This window comes from Curcuma longa, chromosome 1 (assembly GCF_044706935.1).
Source record: "Curcuma longa cultivar G26 ecotype Majalengka, Jawa Barat chromosome 1, ITB_CL_G26_1.1, whole genome shotgun sequence".
NCBI lineage: Eukaryota > Viridiplantae > Streptophyta > Magnoliopsida > Zingiberales > Zingiberaceae > Curcuma > Curcuma longa.
This window is the reverse complement of record NC_133861.1, coordinates 7,572,701-7,593,360: the sequence shown is the minus strand read 5'-3', so window position 1 is coordinate 7,593,360 and position 20,660 is coordinate 7,572,701. Positions and strand designations below refer to the sequence as shown.

The 20,660-nt window shown below is 36.5% G+C and overlaps 2 protein-coding genes across 2 annotated transcripts; one reads left to right on the top strand and one right to left on the bottom strand.

The window, feature by feature from the left end:
• Positions 1-1,509: 1,509 nt before the first annotated feature.
• Positions 1,510-5,333, top strand: LOC141847179 (uncharacterized). Its single transcript, XM_074735164.1, has 8 exons — positions 1,510-1,594; positions 1,714-1,794; positions 1,871-2,047; positions 2,804-2,974; positions 3,092-3,301; positions 3,441-3,529; positions 4,512-5,072; positions 5,172-5,333. The coding sequence occupies exons 1-8, from the start codon at positions 1,510-1,512 to the stop codon at positions 5,331-5,333; spliced, it is 1,536 nt and encodes a 511-aa protein (XP_074591265.1).
• A 1,565-nt stretch (positions 5,334-6,898) lies between these two features.
• Positions 6,899-20,377, bottom strand: LOC141827980 (dynamin-2A-like). Its single transcript, XM_074715332.1, has 22 exons — positions 19,954-20,377; positions 19,820-19,870; positions 19,605-19,725; positions 19,333-19,440; positions 19,165-19,226; positions 18,947-19,064; positions 18,452-18,794; positions 17,266-17,413; positions 14,928-15,029; positions 14,710-14,829; positions 14,195-14,278; positions 13,975-14,102; positions 13,368-13,452; positions 13,120-13,258; positions 12,385-12,461; positions 12,234-12,290; positions 11,184-11,325; positions 10,867-11,027; positions 9,268-9,381; positions 9,122-9,189; positions 8,275-8,447; positions 6,899-7,493 (listed from the first exon to the last, which is right to left on the bottom strand). The coding sequence occupies exons 1-22, from the start codon at positions 20,092-20,094 to the stop codon at positions 7,249-7,251; spliced, it is 2,787 nt and encodes a 928-aa protein (XP_074571433.1). The 5' UTR covers positions 20,095-20,377; the 3' UTR covers positions 6,899-7,248.
• Positions 20,378-20,660: the final 283 nt, after the last annotated feature.

Below are 20,660 nucleotides of genomic sequence, written 5' to 3'. Positions count from 1 at the left end.
AAAAAAAAAAAAACAAACGAGTTGCATAACAGCAGAAGCAAAACACAGATAATGGCATTGGAAGTAGAATAAAAGTGATGATAATGATAATTGATATTTAATACAAAACAAACAGCAGTAAAATAAAAATTATTGTTAACCAAACCAAGCAAAAATCTAACAAAATCGGAATTTGGAAGTGAAGAGCTTGGATGAATCGAATCAATGTTTTGTTCCAGGAGAAGAGTTAGAGAAAATACCCGAAATTCCACACAACTAGTGAAAAGTTGAAACTTGAAACTAAAGAGTGAAAATTACATACTTGAAACCCTTGATTCTTGACTCCTAAGCTTGAAAGTTGGGAGAGAGAAAAGTGCCGAAGTGTGAGAATGAGTTTGCTGCTGGAAATCCCTCTTTTTTGTCCTTATCTATTATTAAACAAATCATTTTTAATATATGTATACATATATTTTATTATTTGTATATAAATAGGCGGGCGGGTCGGGTTTAGTCGGATTTTAAAATTAAAACCCGAAACTCACCCGTGTACAAGCGGGTTTGTCAATTTTCTATCCATTTTTATTTTTAATTTTTTTTAAACCTGCGGGTTGGCGGGTTCCGGATGCGGGTGGCGGGCGGGTTTAGCGGGCCGGGCGGGTACTGCTCACCCCTAACTAATCTACTTTCTAGAGAGATTAAACTGTTAAGACACAAGATGTCGTAATTGGCATGATAAAAAAAAATTCTTATCACTTTGAGTTAAACATTTTTTCTTACCAAAATATTAATTCTTCATGCCTATTATTATAATTAAAATAGTGACTAATGTAAATAGTAAAGTTATGATGCTCAAATAGTAATATTGCCTATGTCTATTGCCTACAAATAAATGAGAACTAATAAATTAGGATTATGGTGCCTTAACTTAGAAATAAAAAAGGGAAAAAACAGAAGAAATATGTTAATGATATTTGGTCAAAACTTCGAAACATAATTTTAAAAAGAGGAAACTCACCTTTATGAATTAACATAAATGGAAATATTTATTTTATTTTTCAATTTAATCTAAAATTAGTTGCTAAAAAAAATCTCAATTTGCCTTGTGCCAAAAAAAATTATTTTGTTTTTCATTTAAATGCACTTGTCTTGTTAAAAATAAAATAAAAAATAAAAAAATCAATTGTTGATTTTTTTAAAAAAAATTTGATAAATATTAAGGGGTATTTTTTAAAACAATCATAAACGATTGGGAGTATTTTAAAATTTGTGCTTTGTCTTCCTTTTAAATTCTTTTCGGCATTAACTTCGCATTCATTACCAGCTTAAAAACCACAGATTCTTCCTCTCAATCTCTCCTCGATCCGTCGCTCTTCCCTCGTCTCTTTGCCCAAAAGCTAGTGATGGAGTAGGCGGATGGGCAACAGGTATCGATGGATTAGTGCTGGAGTGCGTCCTTTGATTCATCGTCGCTGCAAGTTTTGATTTTTTTTTTTTTGTTCCTTCTGTATTCCTTGAGGTGAATAGGAAGTGATGAGGCGGAAGAAGATGGCGGTGTTGCTCCTTTTGTTCGTATTTTTCGCGGGGTTTTGCTGCGCCTCTGCTGTTTCCCCAGCTAGTGAGTGCGGATTTGATTTTATTTTTTTTTGTGTGTGTGTGTGTGTGTGAGGGAGGTGGAGGTTGTGGGTTTCACGTGTTCCCTTGTTGAGCTTTGATCGTTCTGTTTTGCTTTTGAAGGGCTGGTAGGAGTGTTGTTCACCAATCTCTTTTCTGCCATTCTGCGGCGGCTTTGGTCGGCGACGTCGGATTCGAGGATTGGTAAGACTTGAAGATTGATTTCTCTATCTCTCTCTTTCTTTTTGTTTAGATGATTTGGTGTTTTTGGATTAATCAGCCATCTTGAGCCACTCGATTGTGAAGTTTGAGAGTGGATACAGCGTCGAGACTGTTTTCGACGGGAGTAAGCATGGAATCGAGCCGTTCTCCGTCGAATTGACGCCGGGAGGGGAGCTTCTGGTTTTGGATTCCCAGAACAGCAACATCTACAAAGTTGCTTTGCCCTTGTCTAAATGTGAGTGTGTTTATCCTCTCAAAAAGATCGAACTTTCCATTTGATTGACACAAACATAACCAGAGATACCACATGAAACACCATGAATGAGGCCTACAATGTGCAATTTCATAAGGATTTTAATGCTTGTACTCTTCATTTATCTCCTCAATATCCATGTTAATACTGACGGTAAGACACAACCAACGCCCTAAGTAGGCACTCAAAATTTCTATTGATGTGAGATATAAATAAAGGGTGTTAAATGGTTTCTGTAAAATAGGTAATGAATCTATTAGTCCCAGTGACTTATGACTATAATACTTCCTCCATGAAACATGTTTGAGTTTATCTGATATGATATTGATATCTTGACAGCGGAGTATTTGAGTCTTTGTAATTCAAGTCTTATGGTCTAGAGGAGCAGCCTAAGTTGTTCTGAAAAATATCAGCAATAGTTGCTGATTGGTGATGATGATTTCACTGTTCCGATACCATGATGATCCAATTTTGTGATTGTCTTCCATTAGAAAGGAGCCAAAGAAGATAACTGCTAATAAGTTAGCACGATGTGTTTGATTCCAGAATTTCCATACTGATGTTGGCTACTTTGAATATGGCGTAGTATTTTTACTCTTTTAATTTAGTTAATCTTTTAAGCATTTGTTCCTGATACATTCTCGAATATGATTGTTCTAAATGTGCTCTTATTGTGGTTTGCTAACTAAATCTCTTTGATATTATCACCAACTTCCACTGTCTGAATTTTTTGGACAGATGACAGGCCTCAGCTTGTTGCTGGTTCAGCTAAAGGTTCAAGCGGTCATGTTGATGGCAAGCCACGTGAAGCAAGGATGAACCATCCAACAGGGCTCACAGTCGATAGCAAGGGTAACATTTATGTTGCTGACACAAAGAACAAAGCAATTAGGAAAATCAGTGATACTGGTGAGTTGAGAATTTCATTCAAAAATTAGTGTTTTACTAAAAGAATAAACTAGAACAACGATTAGAAGTAAGAGTTAAACTACATACTAACTAACAGTGGATTGTATGTTTGGGAAGGTGTTACAACAATAGCAGCAGGGCAGTCGTACAGAGTGGGCCGTATAACTCTGCAAATTGAAGATGCAACATTCTCTGACGATTTTGAGGTAGTGTATGTCAGTAGTAGCTGCTCTCTTCTGGTGGTTGACAGAGGAAATAAGGCAATCAGAGAGATACAATTGAATTTAGACGACTGTGCTGACCAGTATGGAGCTTGGTTTTCTCTAGGTAGATTTTTAATTGTCATCTTTTTTCCTCTTTACATAATGATAGTATTAGAAGTACTCAGTCGATCCATGAATTTCATATGGAACAAGGAGAGTTTGGTTTCATCAGGATGACTTGGTGACCACTAAATTTGTTGCAGGAATCGCAGTGCTGTTTGCTGCTGCTTTCTTTGGTTACATGCTTGCATTGTTGCAATGGCGATGGACTGTTGTGGCATCTCCAGCTAATGTATGTTAGTATTAGCATTTTCATTTCTTAACTACGAATATATGAATTATGGATATGGATACAAGATGTTAGTATGAAACAACAGTGATTTGTGTGCCAAGTTTCGAAAAAAATAGGCCAGATTACCTTAGAAAGGAGAGAAGGATAGAAGTTTCTTGAATTCCTTGATGGTGTTCAGTCATCTCAACAATTCTTAAACTCGCGTGCTGAACTAATGGAACTTTCTAGCTCACACCTAAGGTATGTTCAAGCATGTACACAAAGCATACTTTTGATACATGCTTTTGGTAGATGATATTAGGTTGAATGCCAAGAACAAGAAATTTTCTTTGTCGAGCCTGCTCTATGCATTGTTAGGGAATCATACTCCATGGACCTACTATCTTTGTCATATAGGATCCAACCCTCCAGTCCAACAACCATACAACAATAGATGTGTTATGATTGTTTTTATAACATATTAAAAGTAGCCTGCCAAATACACTTTTTTGTCTGTACCACAATTCGAGAACATAAAAGGATAAGTAGAAGTTGAGTTCGGCTTATGTAGTCTGTTCAGAGTGACTGTAGTTCAGATACAAGGTAAGATTCATCATCGTCGGGCTCACGGTGGTGAATGCACATTGGTTGAGGTGGAGATAAATTCGTAGGAAGAAAAGTTGGCCTGCTTTAGGTGGATGCAATTCATCCAAGATGGAAGCTCTGAGGCTCAGTCGAAGGTATGTTTGCTCGAGGTGGAAGTAATTTTGGCTGAGGTGCTGTCTTTTGCTGCCGCGGAGGGAACATTTAAGGGGCCGCAGCTCCTTAAATGAATCATACCAATCATGCTTTCGTTCTTTTTAAGTTTCAGTTCTTTTTGGCACATCTTCTACTTGCATAAATTATATGAAGACTAAAGAACAATTTGTTTTGATAATTTTAGATTTCAGTTCTTTATTATGCATCTGTTATTAATTTGTAATGCTCGACTTGATTCTTTCAGGATCGAAAAACGACCACAACAAGATCTTCAACAAGTCCTTATCAGCAGCCAATCAAATTATCACTCAGACCACCATTAATCCCACCTGAAACTGAAACCGGCGGGCAGGAAGAAGAAGAAGAAGAAGGCTTCTTCACCTCACTCAAGGAGCTCATTGCAGCTTCTGCATCCTCTCTCACTCTAATCTTTAGTCGAATCTTATCGAGTAGACGGACACTGAGGGACGATGGAACTCAACTATACGAGGAGAATGTGCAGCCTTTACAGGAAAGTTTTGCAGTTTATGATGAACCACCTCCACTGGAAAGGCAAGCACACATCCCGTACAAGACCTATGCATTCATGTCGAATGATCCAGAGAAGCTCCAGCAACTACGACATGACACTGCATATTTCGACGGATGGAGCAGAGTGTCACAATCACAGCAACATCTGCAGAAGCATCAGCAGCATTCTTCAGGATCAGAAACCTACCATGAACCAAGCTCTAAGATGACACAAGAGACTGTGTTTGGTGCAGTACAGGAATCCGGTAGCCGGTGCGACAAGGTGGAGGAGTTGGTGAAACATGGACATCCTCCACAAACCTACTACAAACCAATCTCCGAGATGACAGAAGAGATTGTGTTTGGTGCAGTGCAAGAATACAAGGTGGAGGAGTCCGTGAAACATGGAGGAGACCCTCCACAAACTTACTGTAAACCAATCTCCGGGATGACAGAAGAGATTGTGTTTGGTGCAGTACAGGAATTGAGTTGCTATAAAGATCGAAACAATGATCAATCTGGTCTTCGACACCGTGCCAATCGCAATGGGGTGTAGCAATGACTATCAAGGTCAGTGTTCCTACAATGTTCTCATGATGTTTATTTTTGTTTTGAAAATAGTCTGCAGATTGCTAGCAGAAGTTTTAGGGTATATATGATTGCTGGGGATATTAAAACTTGAATCAATAACAGATTGCTTATTGATTTGAAATTTGAACAAAATTCTCATTAGAGTTTGAAATGAATTGCTTCATATTGATTATATATATATATATATATATATACATACAAACTATGATTATTCGATTTTACTATATAAATTTTCCTTGATTGGTGTGTGAAAATATTTTATTTTTAATTGAGATTTTTCAGAAATTAACATTTAAAAATTGAAAGAAAAATAAATATAAATATTTATCATTGACTTTTGATTTGACACCTTTGGATTTAGTTAGGGTGTGTAGGTGTAAAAAAATAGTTAATGATAACATTTAGGGTTTTATTGTACGAAAAATAGAAGTTGAAAATAGTAATGTTTATGAATGATAACCTTTTTTCACAAATTTTTTTATTGCATGAGCAGCTTCTGATAAATTATTCGATGACAACATACAACATATGAAAATTGTTCCTCTCAAATTGAGAAAAAGTAGAGCATTATTTGGTTTGGTTTGTAAAGTTTTTTATTTTTAATCTATATGTTTTAAAAAAATTAAGAAAATAAATGTTGATCACTTTCAATAAATAAATTAAATATTTTTTAAAAATTATATATATATATATATATATATATATATATATATATATATAACATTCTTCATTTTCTTCCATGGAATGACTCATCTAAATATATATATAACATTCTTCATTTTCTTCCATGGAATGACTCATCTACCCTCCTCAGACTTCCCTCGCTCCGTTAGAGTAACTTGCTTGTTGTGCATAGTTTATGAAAAAATATATGCAATTTAAAATTTTTAGAGAAAAATAAATTTAACTGGCAATATTATTTTTTAAAACAAGTTTAAAAGTGTAAAAGAATTAATGATAAATATTCGTTTATTTTTAAATAAATAAATCGCCAACCAAATAAACGGAGATAAGTTATGTGGGTGATGCGTATGCTTATAGGAACAGATAGTCTTAAGCATTTCTAATAGTGATACATTTTCACAATGACAAATTCGACTCAGATATAACTGCTTAGTCTCGTGTGATTAACCTACTCTACATGCTCAATCAAGTTAGCCAATCAACCAATCGATTCCCACCAACTTCGACTAGCACATTTCATCCGACAAGCCCTATAGTGAAAACGACGTATTTAACTAGTCGGATCGTAACCACTCCATCTACTTGATTTCCCATGTAGACATTTGAAAGACCATTATACCTTTCGTGAGGATGAACGCTCAAATGCATCAGAAAGTAGCTGGGAGCATTTCGGGGGAACCATTCGAGACCGAAAGTGATTCCCTTAACCTCTTTGCATTGGAGCCTGCGGAATCAGAACATGCAGTCCTTCATGACATTTGGAAACAATTAAACCACATCATTACTTACCCAATTATTGATGCTAATGTTGCTGCCCATGGGCTGAAGTATATGAGAAAAGGAAGAAAAAAAAACACCTAAAGGGGCACTAATTTACATACAAGGATGTTACTAGGTACAATGAAATGTCTGATGATCTACTACCGTCAAAACGTTGTTACAAATCAACAGGATGGTGGATATGATGTCGCAAATAAGGGTGGTAAACCTCACTGAATTCACACAGTATACTGATCCCCTTTCACACACACAATACTAAATATAGAGATCAATTTGTCCACAAATGGGGGATTAATTCTATAGCTCATTTTGCTCCTCTGTGTCTCGATTCGGCTTCAAATATATATAGATCTGAAGGTAATGAAGTAATCAAGTAACAGAGGAATACTTACTCCAATGGCATCCATCAATTGACTCTAGTATCTGTACGTAGCTGAAGTGCTTTGGGGTGGAGCAGGCGGCAACCTGTTTGGAGTACGACGACTACCAGAGTTTGCTCCAGAACTTGCATCACCATTCTGAGTTGGGGTGCCATGCCGCCGGTTGCTGCTGCTTCTGGACCTAGAAGAGTCGGTGTGCGAGCTGTCAACTGATCCATTTGCTGCAGCATCAAATGCTGATCTCCAGTCATCACCAGAAGCTTTAGTCCTTGGGCTACTTTCTGCAAATTTGTACAAATACATGCTCATTTGCAAACAAATCTCAAATAATTAGTGTGCAATGTCCCAGAAGTTGATTATTATGGGAAACAATCTTATAGATGAAGTCAATGAGTTAACTACTAGACTTTTTAGTCTTGCTTGATGAGGACGAGATTAAACAGTTCATTTGATCAACTAACCAAGGAGCTAGATGCCAAACCGGTTCAAATTAATGCTTAAGATTCAAAGTTGCTACGTTGTAGGAACCAGAGAGAAAAAAGACAGGTAAATTATCAGGAATTGGTAGAAGTGAAACGAACCCAAAAAATCTCATGATAAGCAGAGACAAACTGGGTTGAATGGATACATTTAATCATTTTCAAAGATTTAGTAATATTTTTATCAACATCTATATGTATCTTGTGTTGTAAAGATGAATTAGTTCAATATAAATGTACTGTGAATCTCAGTATCAATATGGTTCAGTGTGTAGAGCACATATACATTTTTTTATTCTATTTTTAAATATGTAAGCGTAATTTTTAGTATTTTTTATATTTATAGAAACTGAATTTTATAACTATACATAAAACTGACTTATGATGTCATTTTTGGATCAACCAGTTCAATGAATCGAACTGTCAGACTGTTGATCTCTGTTGAACGTCTCACTTTACCACTGCCTGAACAAGTAATGTTTGGTGTGGGCAAAAGTGACATCAAAAATAGAGATGCAATGTTAACTCATAGTGAAGTCTGGGCTAGTTGATATGCCCCTAGAAACCAATAATGGGATGTTACCTGTTGCAGTGCCACCATCAGACCAGCTAGCAGCAGCCGCTCGGTTGTCATGGATGCTTAGTTGACGTGTAAGTTTAGATAGGAGAGCTGATTGCTTTTGAATCCTTTCTCTTCTACGCTTCACATTTTGGTCTTCCTGGAGCAGTTCTGCAATCTTCGCATTACTTTGACCACTAGACCAAAAAATACAAATGGTTGAAAAGGATTACATTCAATAAATGTACCTGCTACACAATCTCAAGGGTGATACCAAACTTTGTAAAATATAACAATGATCATGTTTTACCCATTATTATATCAACTTGTAAAATGTTTGATCACAAATGTATTAAAACCTTATAGAATCTGCATCCAAGCCTACTGCAAAAAACCCTGTGATTTATGATCAGAACCAATATGCCAGCACATTCAAGTACTCTGCTACGTTTCTATATTAGCACATGAGTTGCTCATGCACTACATAAGTTAGATGTGGTAAACTGGAAGATATGAGAGGGAACGAGACACAAAATTGCAGAAGGAGCTCCATTATCCATATACATCTTTTTGTCACTTCCCTCCTCTCCCTCATTTCTTCCATCCAAGTATACGGATTTGGGTCATGACAATCTTCGCCACAAACCCATCGTGAAGAAAAAACTGAGTGAGAATTTCCAACTTTCTGCCTGATCATTTCTTTACAGATATGGAACCAAAGCTGTATCCTACCAGCCTACCCTTGGATACAAGTAAGACAACTTACTCACTCAATGACAATATTACAGGTGTATCAAATGGTATAATCAATTTTTAATTTTTATACGTAACAGTTTGCGAGCACATGCTTGAAGAATGGCAAGAAACAAACCTTACTGAGCTATACAGCTGATTCAACATGTCTTCCTTAGCTTTCTCAACTTGACATAGCACCACTGCCTGTTCAATCAGAAAATAGATATAAGGAGCTGTAACATGTCAAACAAAAAGACAAAGCAACTCATAGGCAGCATTTACCTTTGGTACATTAGCAGCAAGACTGTTCAAGACAGCCTCTACATAACCTCGAACTTCTTGGGACATCCAACGAAGTTCTTCTTCAGGATCAGCTGGCCTTCTAACCATTGTGTCCTATAATTTACTGATGTCAGTTTGAGATCTAAAACATAACAAGATCAGAGTACCTCATAAGCATTTGAAGCACATAATAATAGGAGAACACAATGACGCAAGCATGGCAACAAGCAAAGAAAAGGGTATATATAATCCACGTCTTTCAAAGGAAAGAATAGTGATTACAAGAAATATGAGCCTTCGTATTCAATAATCTGCTTGATTGTAGACCGTATCACTATCCACAATACTTCCTTGAAAAAATGAACTTTCTAGTAACATTATAAAAATCTTAAAAATCAGTTGTGTGACTTTATTCAACAAGCTTAGTATTCCAGGTGTTAGAAAATATCAATTCCGTCCAACATGGGATGTTGGCTGTTATTTAATTTTCATGTCATGGTCCTATGTGTACTATTTCTCTTTTAATATCATTGCTTCAGTTTTAACTTGGTAACAAAGCAGCTGGATCCAACGATTTTATTTCCTAGGAATGTTAACAAATTTTACTGTTTTAAAAGCACCAATCAAGTCAGAATCATTAACCTACAGCTATATGTGGTCATACCAAAAGTCTCCCAACCACCATACACCATTATTTTTCTTCTCCGCAGAATCAACCAATACCTATAGGAAATTCGTGATGTCAAAGATTCTCTTACACAAGGATAAATATCTATCCATAAAACCCCTGAGTTTTAGACATCTAGGATATGTTATAAATTATAATTATTCAACAAGAAGAGGATGATGAAAGCATTAACAGAATAAAGAATGAGACATTGAAATGCAGAGGAGATTTTGGAACCTTATGTGAATGTGATCAACATATCCCCTTAGACTAAAAGTAATATTTTACAAACCTGTGACATGGCCTATCGTACATGGATGATATTGTTGGGTTATTAGGAAGCAACATGTATTAATGTAGAAAAAATGATAATATTATGATGAACCAGTAGATTACTATGAATTGATATTCATAGACAATTGAATGTAACTACAATAGGCGATAAAAATTTAGTAAATTAGGTTGAGATGGCATGGATATCTGTTAAAGTAAAATGTCTAAGGATAAAAGGAGGCCAATGAAAAATGATTTAATTAATCTGAATATTACATGTGATAAAGTCTTGCTTACTGATCAATAAAGAGATAGCATTCTATGTAGTTGACCTCATAGTTGAGACACACAAAACTTTATAATTATGGTGATGACAGTGACAATGATATAGCAATGACGATAAATATCTCTCTAAGTATTTTTCTAATAGAAAAACTATGTTTTTTCTAACAAGACATGCATCAACACATATTGATGCTTCAATATGTGTGATTGTGTAAGTGCCAGAATACATACTAGAGTCTCCGGATATTTCTCTATTTGTGGTTATGCTAGTTATGCTATAGCCTCATATATATGGGTTTGTTATTCTCATCAACCTGAATAACATTGTATGCTGCAAATAAATAAGATGGAACCACTTATATTTTAGAACTTACAAGTGAACCATCTGAATGGCTTTGTCTCATTGGAGTACCTCCAGATTCAGATGCACCCTTTGAGGAAGTAACCTTTGAAGAGCCGACGATATTTCCTATCTTGTCCATCCACTCAACTTTCTCAGCCATGTTCTCAGCCTTTAAAATCACAGCACTGTGAGCTGCAAGCATGTTCATGAATCAGATACAAGAAAAAGCATATAGACAAAAATATATTCAATATCTTCCAAGTAATTTGGGATATTGCATATTATGGTCACCTTTTAGAACTGTTTTACATGCAACTTTACTAGTTATTGTATGCACAAGAAAATCACCTTTTAGAACTGTTTTATATGCAATTTTACTAGTTATCTTAAAGACAAGACTTGGGCTTTTATCTGGTCCATTTGCCTTTTTGGAGTCCTTGGAACTTTTAGGTGGATCATCCTCATCTTGAACCTCTTCAAGATTACATTCCTGCAAAGGAAAAAAAATATTATTCACTAGGTATACATGGGCATTAATGAATTTGAAATAAAAAGAATTACTGCAATTTGACTTAAACATTGGATGATTAATTTATATTTCTTGTATCATAGAACTCATCATCAAGATGGATCACTCTTAAGCAACGTGAGCACATATAGCATCACATCCTACACATAACTAGCATGAAGTTTTATATCCATGTTTACTGGCAAGCATTCGTCTCAGAGGGAAAAAACTAATGCTAGTTAAACTTCAAGTAGAAATCTGCTGTCCATCAAAAAATAGTGGAACCACCATTAAAATTAACTCCTCTATCCAATATAAACATAAAGATACCAACTTTGTAGGAAGCAACCATTTCTCCCAGCAAATAATGCTGTTTCACTGTGCTCTTTACAATATGTAGCTTTTTGTGAAAGCTGTTCAACATTAGTTGCTGGTTAAAGCCGTATTTCCAATCGTCCGTTGGAGTTTCACAATAGCTGTACACAACCAAATCTGATTCCCTTTTTACCTCTACATATTCAACTTATTCATTTTTGCTAAACATGTCCATAGTACTTGAAAGGATATTCAAATCAACCACACTCACTGTAACCAAAGTTGCAAACAATTAACTGAAGAAGTAATTAAACATTACTCCAGACCGAAAACAAGTATATCTTCTTAACCATCAAAGTAGCATATCAATATGGGTGTATTTACTAGTTGAGAAATGGCAGGAAAGAAACAAGTTAATTTCAAGTTTAAAATCAACTAGCTTTCCTAATTTCTGTTATCTCTAGTTTCTTTTCATTTAATATTCTACAGTGAACAAGCCCTAAAAGAATATGTTACATTCAACAAACTTGTTTTGGCAAGTGAAGCTGAAGAAGGAAAAAAGCAAGCATCAGTACCTCCAAAGTGATGACACCACGAAAGTGCTTCTCCTCCTGCTTCTTTGTGTATCCAAGCTGAAATGGAAGCAATCCAGAGAACAATTTATAAATAGTTGCCAATATGCCAAGTAATTTGCAAAATATGTAATGAAAAAAAGGTAGGATTTACTTTTCCACTTTTCTCATTGAGAACAAACCATCGCTTGCTCCAGCCATTAGTCTTGGCACTTTTCTTCAGTAAGAATCCTAATTGAGAAAATCAAAACACTAAATGACTCCATAGAGAGGTGAATCTCAGGAAGATAGAACTTCAATTTGTGCAGGATTAAGATTATTGTACAAAAGTGCATTGAAATGAATATCATTTAGTTGTTAGAACAAAGATGTCGTAGAACATTAATTGTGAATCCAAATTGCTCGAACATGAATAAAAGTCCAGCACAATTTGAAAGCGGTAGGAGCTAGAACTTGTTGAAAGAAGCTAGAAAGTATAGCATTGTAAGTCAGTTATATTGAAATGCTCACAGAAGAAACTCTATGAACTGATAATAGGATGTTCTTCTAGTAATTTTTTTTAACAATTAGACAACCAAATGAAACAGATTTACAACATCTTTGGAAGTTTAGTTATAGGGATATTCTGGTTATAGGAATGAGACTACCAAACTAATGAAACAAGTTCTAAACTCTACATTGTTCAATTGTCCATGAATAACTGTTCTATTTCTTGCCAATTCCATTAGGTGAACCAAACATACAATTAAGGTATGATGAAATTTATCTCATGACACACATGAAATTATGCTAATTATAAATTAGGACATGTGAAAACATTTTGCATGAAATTCATTGCAAAATCCATACAGATAATAAAGGACAACATCTAGGAAACTGTGAAATGAACCTGCTGTTATTTCTCCAGAAGGTCCAGCAACCTGCAAGGTAGATGCAGAACCCTCTTTGGTTTCTTTGTCTTGTTGATTAGGTTTTTCTTTCATTGATTTCAAGCTACCACTTTGAGCTCCTGGTTGAGGGCTCGATGCCTGGCTTACAGCAGAAGGAGCCAATGATCAAAGAACAAAAGAAATTGAAAAGGAAAAACTCATTACATCATTGCAAAAATATGCTTCAAAGAATAAATTTTAAAATTACTCTATTCAAGATGGCTTGCTCTGCTTCATTTGCTTTCTTCGATGATCGATTCTTCAGCTCATCCTCTCTACGCTGCCTCTCCATTCTGTGAATAATTGTTTGCGTTAGAAGACAGTGGAGTTGCAATTCAGTAATTGTGAGATTAAGACACATCTAGACTTGCAAATATCATATAGCTGAGCTCACTTCCATCAGAAGAGCTTATATCATTGCACTTGTTAGTTATCATGCGAATACAAACATCATGTACACTCAAAATGAGAAACCAAAACTGAGAATAAGGTGAGCCAAAATTTTATTTTTGAGTTGTCAGTGTCAGTATAAAAACAATAAGAATTTGAATTTGAAGCTTTAGAACCAAACAACGATTCTTCAAAGCCTAACAGCTTAACTACAAACAAAAAGCATCTCCATTGACAAAACAGTTGAATACAGAAACCCTAATTAGCACTCTCCAATTCAAAAAGTTTTAAAAGCAACAGCAAAAAAGAATCAGCCAAAATTGCAACAAATTTAAAGCTGATTATATAAACCCAAGTGGATATGTTTCATTTACTGGTTCATCCAATGACCAAATACAAGAATTGGAAACAACATAAAAACAAACCTCCGCTGAACTAGACGAATAAAATGTTGCGGAGGAACAAATGCACGCTCCATATCAACTAATGCAACCACCATTTTTTTGGCTTCATTTCTGAAGTTCTCTAATGCAGTTGATGCAATAGCAATCACCTTTTCCAGAGAAAAAAAAATATCATGCAATAAGAAGAGAATAAACAAGATAATTTTGGTCAACAAATAAAGCAACATCAATAGTAGTCTACCTCTCTTTTAAAAGGAGGATATCGACCTAGTCCAGGTGTAGCATTCGCTGAAGCAGAAATTATATCTAACAGAACACGGTGGACCTAATTGATAAAGAAGTTCGAAATAAGAATAAGATTAAACTACTACAAAAAGTTGTAATGATGCATAGATGCCTATTGTGATAAAAAGTTAAAAACATCTATGTCACATCACAAACAAAGTTGCTGAAATGTCTGTTGTATTAACTCATGCAATTGTGTCAATGTTACAACATTCAAAAGTGACACCTCAATCTAACATGATGTGTATGAAAATCAAGACGCCTTAAAGATGTTAAGCTCTAATCCTATTAACTAATAAGTTAAAGAAGGAACATGCTGCAGACTGAAAACAGGGAAAAAAAAAAGTATACTAAGAAAACAAGGTAAAATTTTGAGCACATGGATGATTTTGGAAAAAAAGCATGAAGAGATTGCACACAATTCAATGAAAATATACTTTGATAATAAGCCTAAAATACTAGACCATTTACCTCATCAACACAAAGCCGTGATGGTTCTTTTGCTAGTTCTAGGACTCCCTTTATCAAAGATCGCAAACCTTTTTCAGGAGATATCAAATATGGTTGATAACCATCTGCCTCCAACACAATCTAGAAGATATAATGGGTTGATGGACAGCAATTAATTAACTTAACCACATGGACCGAACAACAAAACAAAATATCTGTAATGACAAAAGTATGCATACTCTTTTGACATTGTTGATATCGAAATGTCTATCAAGTGGAAGTTGTTTAATTCTGCTAGGGAAGTTTCCTTCAAATGTAGCAACAATTTTCCAACCTGCACCCTGTAAAAGAAACACAAAGGTGCTATATAACAAACAAACAATGCTACAAAATGACTTCAAAGAAATTGGTTGCTTTGTTAATGTTGCTGTATTAGTGTTGTTATATACTTTAAAATAAAAACTGATTGGGCATTGCAGTAACTAGAAAAAAAGTTTGAATGTATGTAAAGTAAACAACAAAATTTGGCTCCCATAACCTTTTTACTTGTCCCATTGAGGTAATCGATTCACCTACATAGAATAGTCTATAAGATCAAGCAATGGCACCCTTTACATCTCTTCTACATCCTTGGCTTGGCTCCCACAAGGAGATACATAGGGAATAGAAGAAAATTTAATATCTAAATTTGTTTAAGGGCTTGGTTTTTATATATATAAACACACAGTTGCTAAATATGATTGGATTATTAGTACATTATGGTCAAACCCATTGGTAGTGAGACATTCATTTGTAAGCATTTAGTGCTATCTCAAAGGGTCCAGTTCTTATAGTCATCAAGGCTTGTTATAAGGGATTGGGGTATTTGTCTATCAAATGTCTTCACCATTTTCAACAAGATGCCTCCCCCATCCATATTAAGGGTTAATGAGAGAAAGGCTGAGGTTATTTTCCTCTGTACACATATGGCATGTTAGTGTAGTTCCTAACAATTAAATTCCGAGTAGATTGATCCAGACCCAAGTAACCTTATTCAAAATAAGTAAAATTTAGGTTTACAACACTTGAATATTAGGTGATTAATGAATTAACTTATCAGCTTTATTCATTTTGATATTCAGTAAAGTTTTCTGAACAAATTACATATGCATTAAAGGTATTATGACAAGGCCACAAACATATTTTGCTTCAGAAAAGATTTAAAAAAATTGAAAATAGAAACAACATCATGGTTCAAAACATTGCAAAATTCCAAGAAAGTTTCTTGATGATGAGCCAGCCTTCAAAGCATCCTAGAATTTGCACATGCTAGTTGTTTTAAAATGCCGAGACCTTGTATCACTTGAGGCCATAGAAAAGTAAGACAGTTAACAACAAAGTTTAAAATATCGAGTTGTGTCAAGGTTTCGATCTCGGACCGGAACGATACAATTTTGATACTATTTCGTACCATGCCGGTATAATTTTGATATTTTTAAAATATAAAATATATTAATTAAAATAAAATTTTAATCTAAATATTTAAAAATAAAAAATAATAAGATAATTTTATAAATTTTAATCAAGTCTATTTAAATTATCCCCAACTATAGCAAGGAATTGATTATTAAAATCTCAATTAAACACTAAGTTAAAAAACCCAATATCGCAAGTCGCACGCGACCCGTGCTCCCGCCGATCGCGCGCGGAGGCGTATCCGAGCTCGCACGATGCTTCCGGTGGCTTCGCCGGGCCTAGCGACGCTTCCAAAGGCGTCGCGAGGCCGCGCGACACCTCCGGAGGCGTCGTCGAGCTCGAGCGACACCTCCAGAGGCGTCTCCCGGCCGAAATCGCTATTCCGATGTTGTGTCGGTGCCGGTTCGTCGGTGGAAAGAAATTTTTTGTCGGTGTCGCACGATACTGCTCGAAATTTCAATCCATGATTAAGAACAACAACAACCAAGCCTTATCCCATTAGATGAGGTCGGCTACATGGATCCTAAAAGTAAGGTAGTTAACAAGAAAAATGTTTAGAGCTAATAACACTAACTAAACCGAAAAATATGATTAGATTAAAAATTCATAATGCACTTTTCTAGGATATATGACACAGTAGAACTTGAAGAGAAACTCACAAGCCATGTAGATTGGATGCATAATCATAGATCAAGTACAAACTCAATAATGTAGGATCATAAATACTTGGTCAACCAAACTCAAAGATAAAAAATATATAACTTTCTATACTTGACTGGCTGAGCAACTTCTATGTGTGTGTTGCTGCACAAGATGCACTATTGACAGATGGTCTGGAACTCATTGTATGTGCTATAAAGATTCATGGGCAATCCTAAGTTTATGGAAGGAAACAAGCTACATCCTATATTAGGATTTTTGAAGAGCACTTATCAACTAAGGTCCTGAGACATGCCTCGCTGCAGATAGTTTTCAATTGAGGCATTCAGCCTTGGACAAACTTGAGCTCCTAGGTGAGGGTCTGGTGACAACACTATCAAAACCTAATTAGACAGCAGAACTAAACCTAGCACAAAACAAACTGAAGATAAAAAATATAAAAGGAAAAAGGGGCCTACTGACCTCACCGCTGGCAACGTGTTGAAGAAATTTGTCCTCAAATTCTCGGCAAAGCTCCAAGGCAATAGCCCTGGTACCTTCTTCACTCTCCACCATTTGTTCACCAAGTCTAAACAACTCATCCTGCACAATCTGTGACTTGCCTTGTAATCTGCATGTATCATGTTCAAAATTCATAATATTGAAAAAATGTAAAAAATTGAAAAGATAAAAAAGTAGAGATTGTATCAACGACAGCAATAACATAGCAGAAATGCATCAAGTGACACTTGACAAGCACAATAACCAATATATAGCATTACTTCTTAACTCAAGCATTTTTGGCTATATGATGAAAGTGTATAGGGCCGACAAAGCAAAGCTAGTGAGGGCAACTCAAATAAGTTCAAATTAAATCAAGCTTTCTTAATTAGCTGATGATTATCATTGCAGACATAGTTTGTTAGAATCATAAAATTCACAATTCACACAAAAAAATGATATAGTTCTTATTTATGAATTGAAAGTGACAAACTATGACAATTTAATTTGATACAAATCTTCTTTATGTGATCTAAAAATAAGAAAGAGAACCCATTAAAAGTTAAATCTAACAATCAATAAATTTAGCTCATTATCCACCTACTATCCACATTAGTTTATACCTTTAGCATGTTTGAACTAGTTCAGCATGCATTTTACATGTAATGCTGAAGAGGAAAGTGATTGAGTGACAGGTGATCCCAAGGTCAGAATAGTTTGGCATATATAGTTCTTGCCTAGTCACAACCTCAAAGGTCGTACTGCTAGTAAAGAGAATGAAAACTGCATTAGCAATGTCAGCGAAGAAGGATTTGTAAAAGCAGAAAAAGCCAGTCCACTTTCCTTGTCGCAATCAAGGAAACAAGCCAGGGATCTACAGTTCAAGAGCTGTCAGGCAAAGTTTCAAGACTTCAAAGTATTTAATAAGAAAGGAAACCTCTTCTGGCCAAAACCAATGCACATCATGACCTTATTGGTTTAATTGCTTCCTTTGACATACCAAACTACTCTTAAAAGGATTTACAAGCAACCTAGACGTGCATTGGATATCATAGTAGCGTTGCCATGAAAACTTTCCATCTTATGTAGTACAAAGGGAAAATTTGCACACCTTCACATACATGTACTCAAGTGAAAACAACAACAAATTTATCAAAATAAAATTTACCCTGAAAGAAGGTTTGGCAGTCTGAGCTTCATTCTACTCCGGATTTGCTTGGAAAGTGTATCAACTAACGCTACTCGTCCAAGCTTATTTTGTGGAGCTCCAGTAAGTATAGTTTTAAGACTTTCAGTCTCAGCTCTCCATGCTGTTTCAAGTGAACTTTCAGATCCAATAGATCCAGCCTGTGCTGAAGCAATAGAAACAGATTGACCAATCAGAGCAACCCAAGGAATATCTGCAGTAGAGGGTGGCCCCTGAGACAAAAGAAGAGCCTGAACTGCTGCAAGACTTTTCTGGTCCCCAGCAGCTTGATCAATCTTGCTGATAACACCAATCGTTCTAGTTCCTAAATGAAAGGAGGAGATAACACGTATAAAAGAACTACAATGGGACATCAATAGAAAAATGCAAGTTGCTATTGATCTATGCATGCGAGTTCATCTTCAAAATTTGTATGTTTGAAAAAATGGACGAAATGTTCTGACAAGTAGTACAAACCTTCTGAATCAAATTCCTTAGCCAGTCTAAGAGCTCGAGAAGAAGAGATCTCGGGTGCCTGAGCAGCCGGCACAATAACTAGCAATATTGCATCATTGCGTGCACCATAATCACTGACCTGAAGGAAGAAAACTTAGAACATCACACCCCAAAGATTATAGTGAACACAAATAGCACTGAGATTAAATGCAATTTCACAATTAGAAATGGGAACTTACAACGGAATCATCCATTGATCTCTGGTCTAAACCTGGAAGATCTATGAATTTTAAAGATGGAGCTGGTGAGAGAGAAAAAACCCCGTTAGTATAACTAAAGCTTCATAAATAAGAACAACGAATTGCACACAAACAAGAAGAAAAAACAGGAAAAGAACAAGGTAAAACCTGTACTAGTACGGAGTTTCAAATATATCTCATCTGCTCGGCCCTTTCCGGAACCTTGACCTCCAGTTCCCTTACTTAGCCTGTCCTGAAGAGAGTGCCTAAGAGCACCTAACAACACACGTGTGTCAAAGGACTACATCCAGACCCAGATACTAGAGTACATAGTTAAGAGTTATCAATGAACGGCCAACCATGAGCAGGTAATATGCAAGTGATGCAAATTGTGATTGTAGATAAATAAAAAATGCTATTGCATAGATTTATGTTCTTACTTGCAGAGACTTGTTGGGATTTGCTGTCTATTTGCAAAACAATTGATTTAGTGCTAAGTGAACTATCTCTTTGCAGATCAATACTGATAGGGGCTCGAGTAGCACCATTCTCTCCAGTGGGCTGCAAACAATTAAAACCAATTTAACTTGCATAAAGCCAGAGAAAACATGTGGGGGAAAATAACATATTAGAAATGCAATTCCAAACTGCATACCAGGACCGGGTGCCCGATTAAGCTGTTCAACACTGCTGATTTACCGGCACCCTGAGATATTAATCAGATACATAAATAAATTACAAAAAAATCTGAAACTGAACTTACACAATTCCTATTCTGGAAGCACTTACAACGTTGCCGAGAGCGACGACGTTGAGAAACGTGGAGGTCCGCCGCTTGGTCGACCCCTCGTCGATGTCCTCATCTGCGAGGAGCGCGGAAGCCTGCACCATCGAGTCCGCGAGCTCGCTCAATTCCTCCAAAGCCTCCATCGACGACGACAAAGGGCGGATCTCGAAAGCTGTGATGGTTAAAACCTAACCGAGACTGGAAGATGCCGCGGCAGAGTCTGGGACGGACTCCGATCGGCCGCGGCGACGAGATCCGGATCTGGGGTTCGAATTCAAACCCCAGGAGCAGATCGAACGAGACGAGGCAGAGAAGGCAGATTCGCGGAGGCGGCTGAGATCCGAGACGCCTCGAATCGGAAAGCGGCACTAGATCGGATCTTGGAGGAGGCGGAGAGGAGGCTGCCTCCCAGTCGCCGGGCTTCGACTTGGAGACGATGGTTGAATCGGGAAGAAGAGAGAGAGAGGATTTGCTTTAAAAGGGACGCTCGACCCGACCGGAGATGGGAAAAAGGTGGGAGTTACCGGCTCGTTGAATTGAACCGTGAGCTTTGAGAGTCGTGATTACTGGTGATACGTAGCTTCCCAGTTCGTGAACTGAGATATGGATGGTTAGATTTGTGCCCTGGGAGGAGGGCGACGACCCAGCGAACGGCCGAACCGGTAATCGACCGGGCGGACGCTGGGAGTTTTTGCGGATTCAAAGTTGA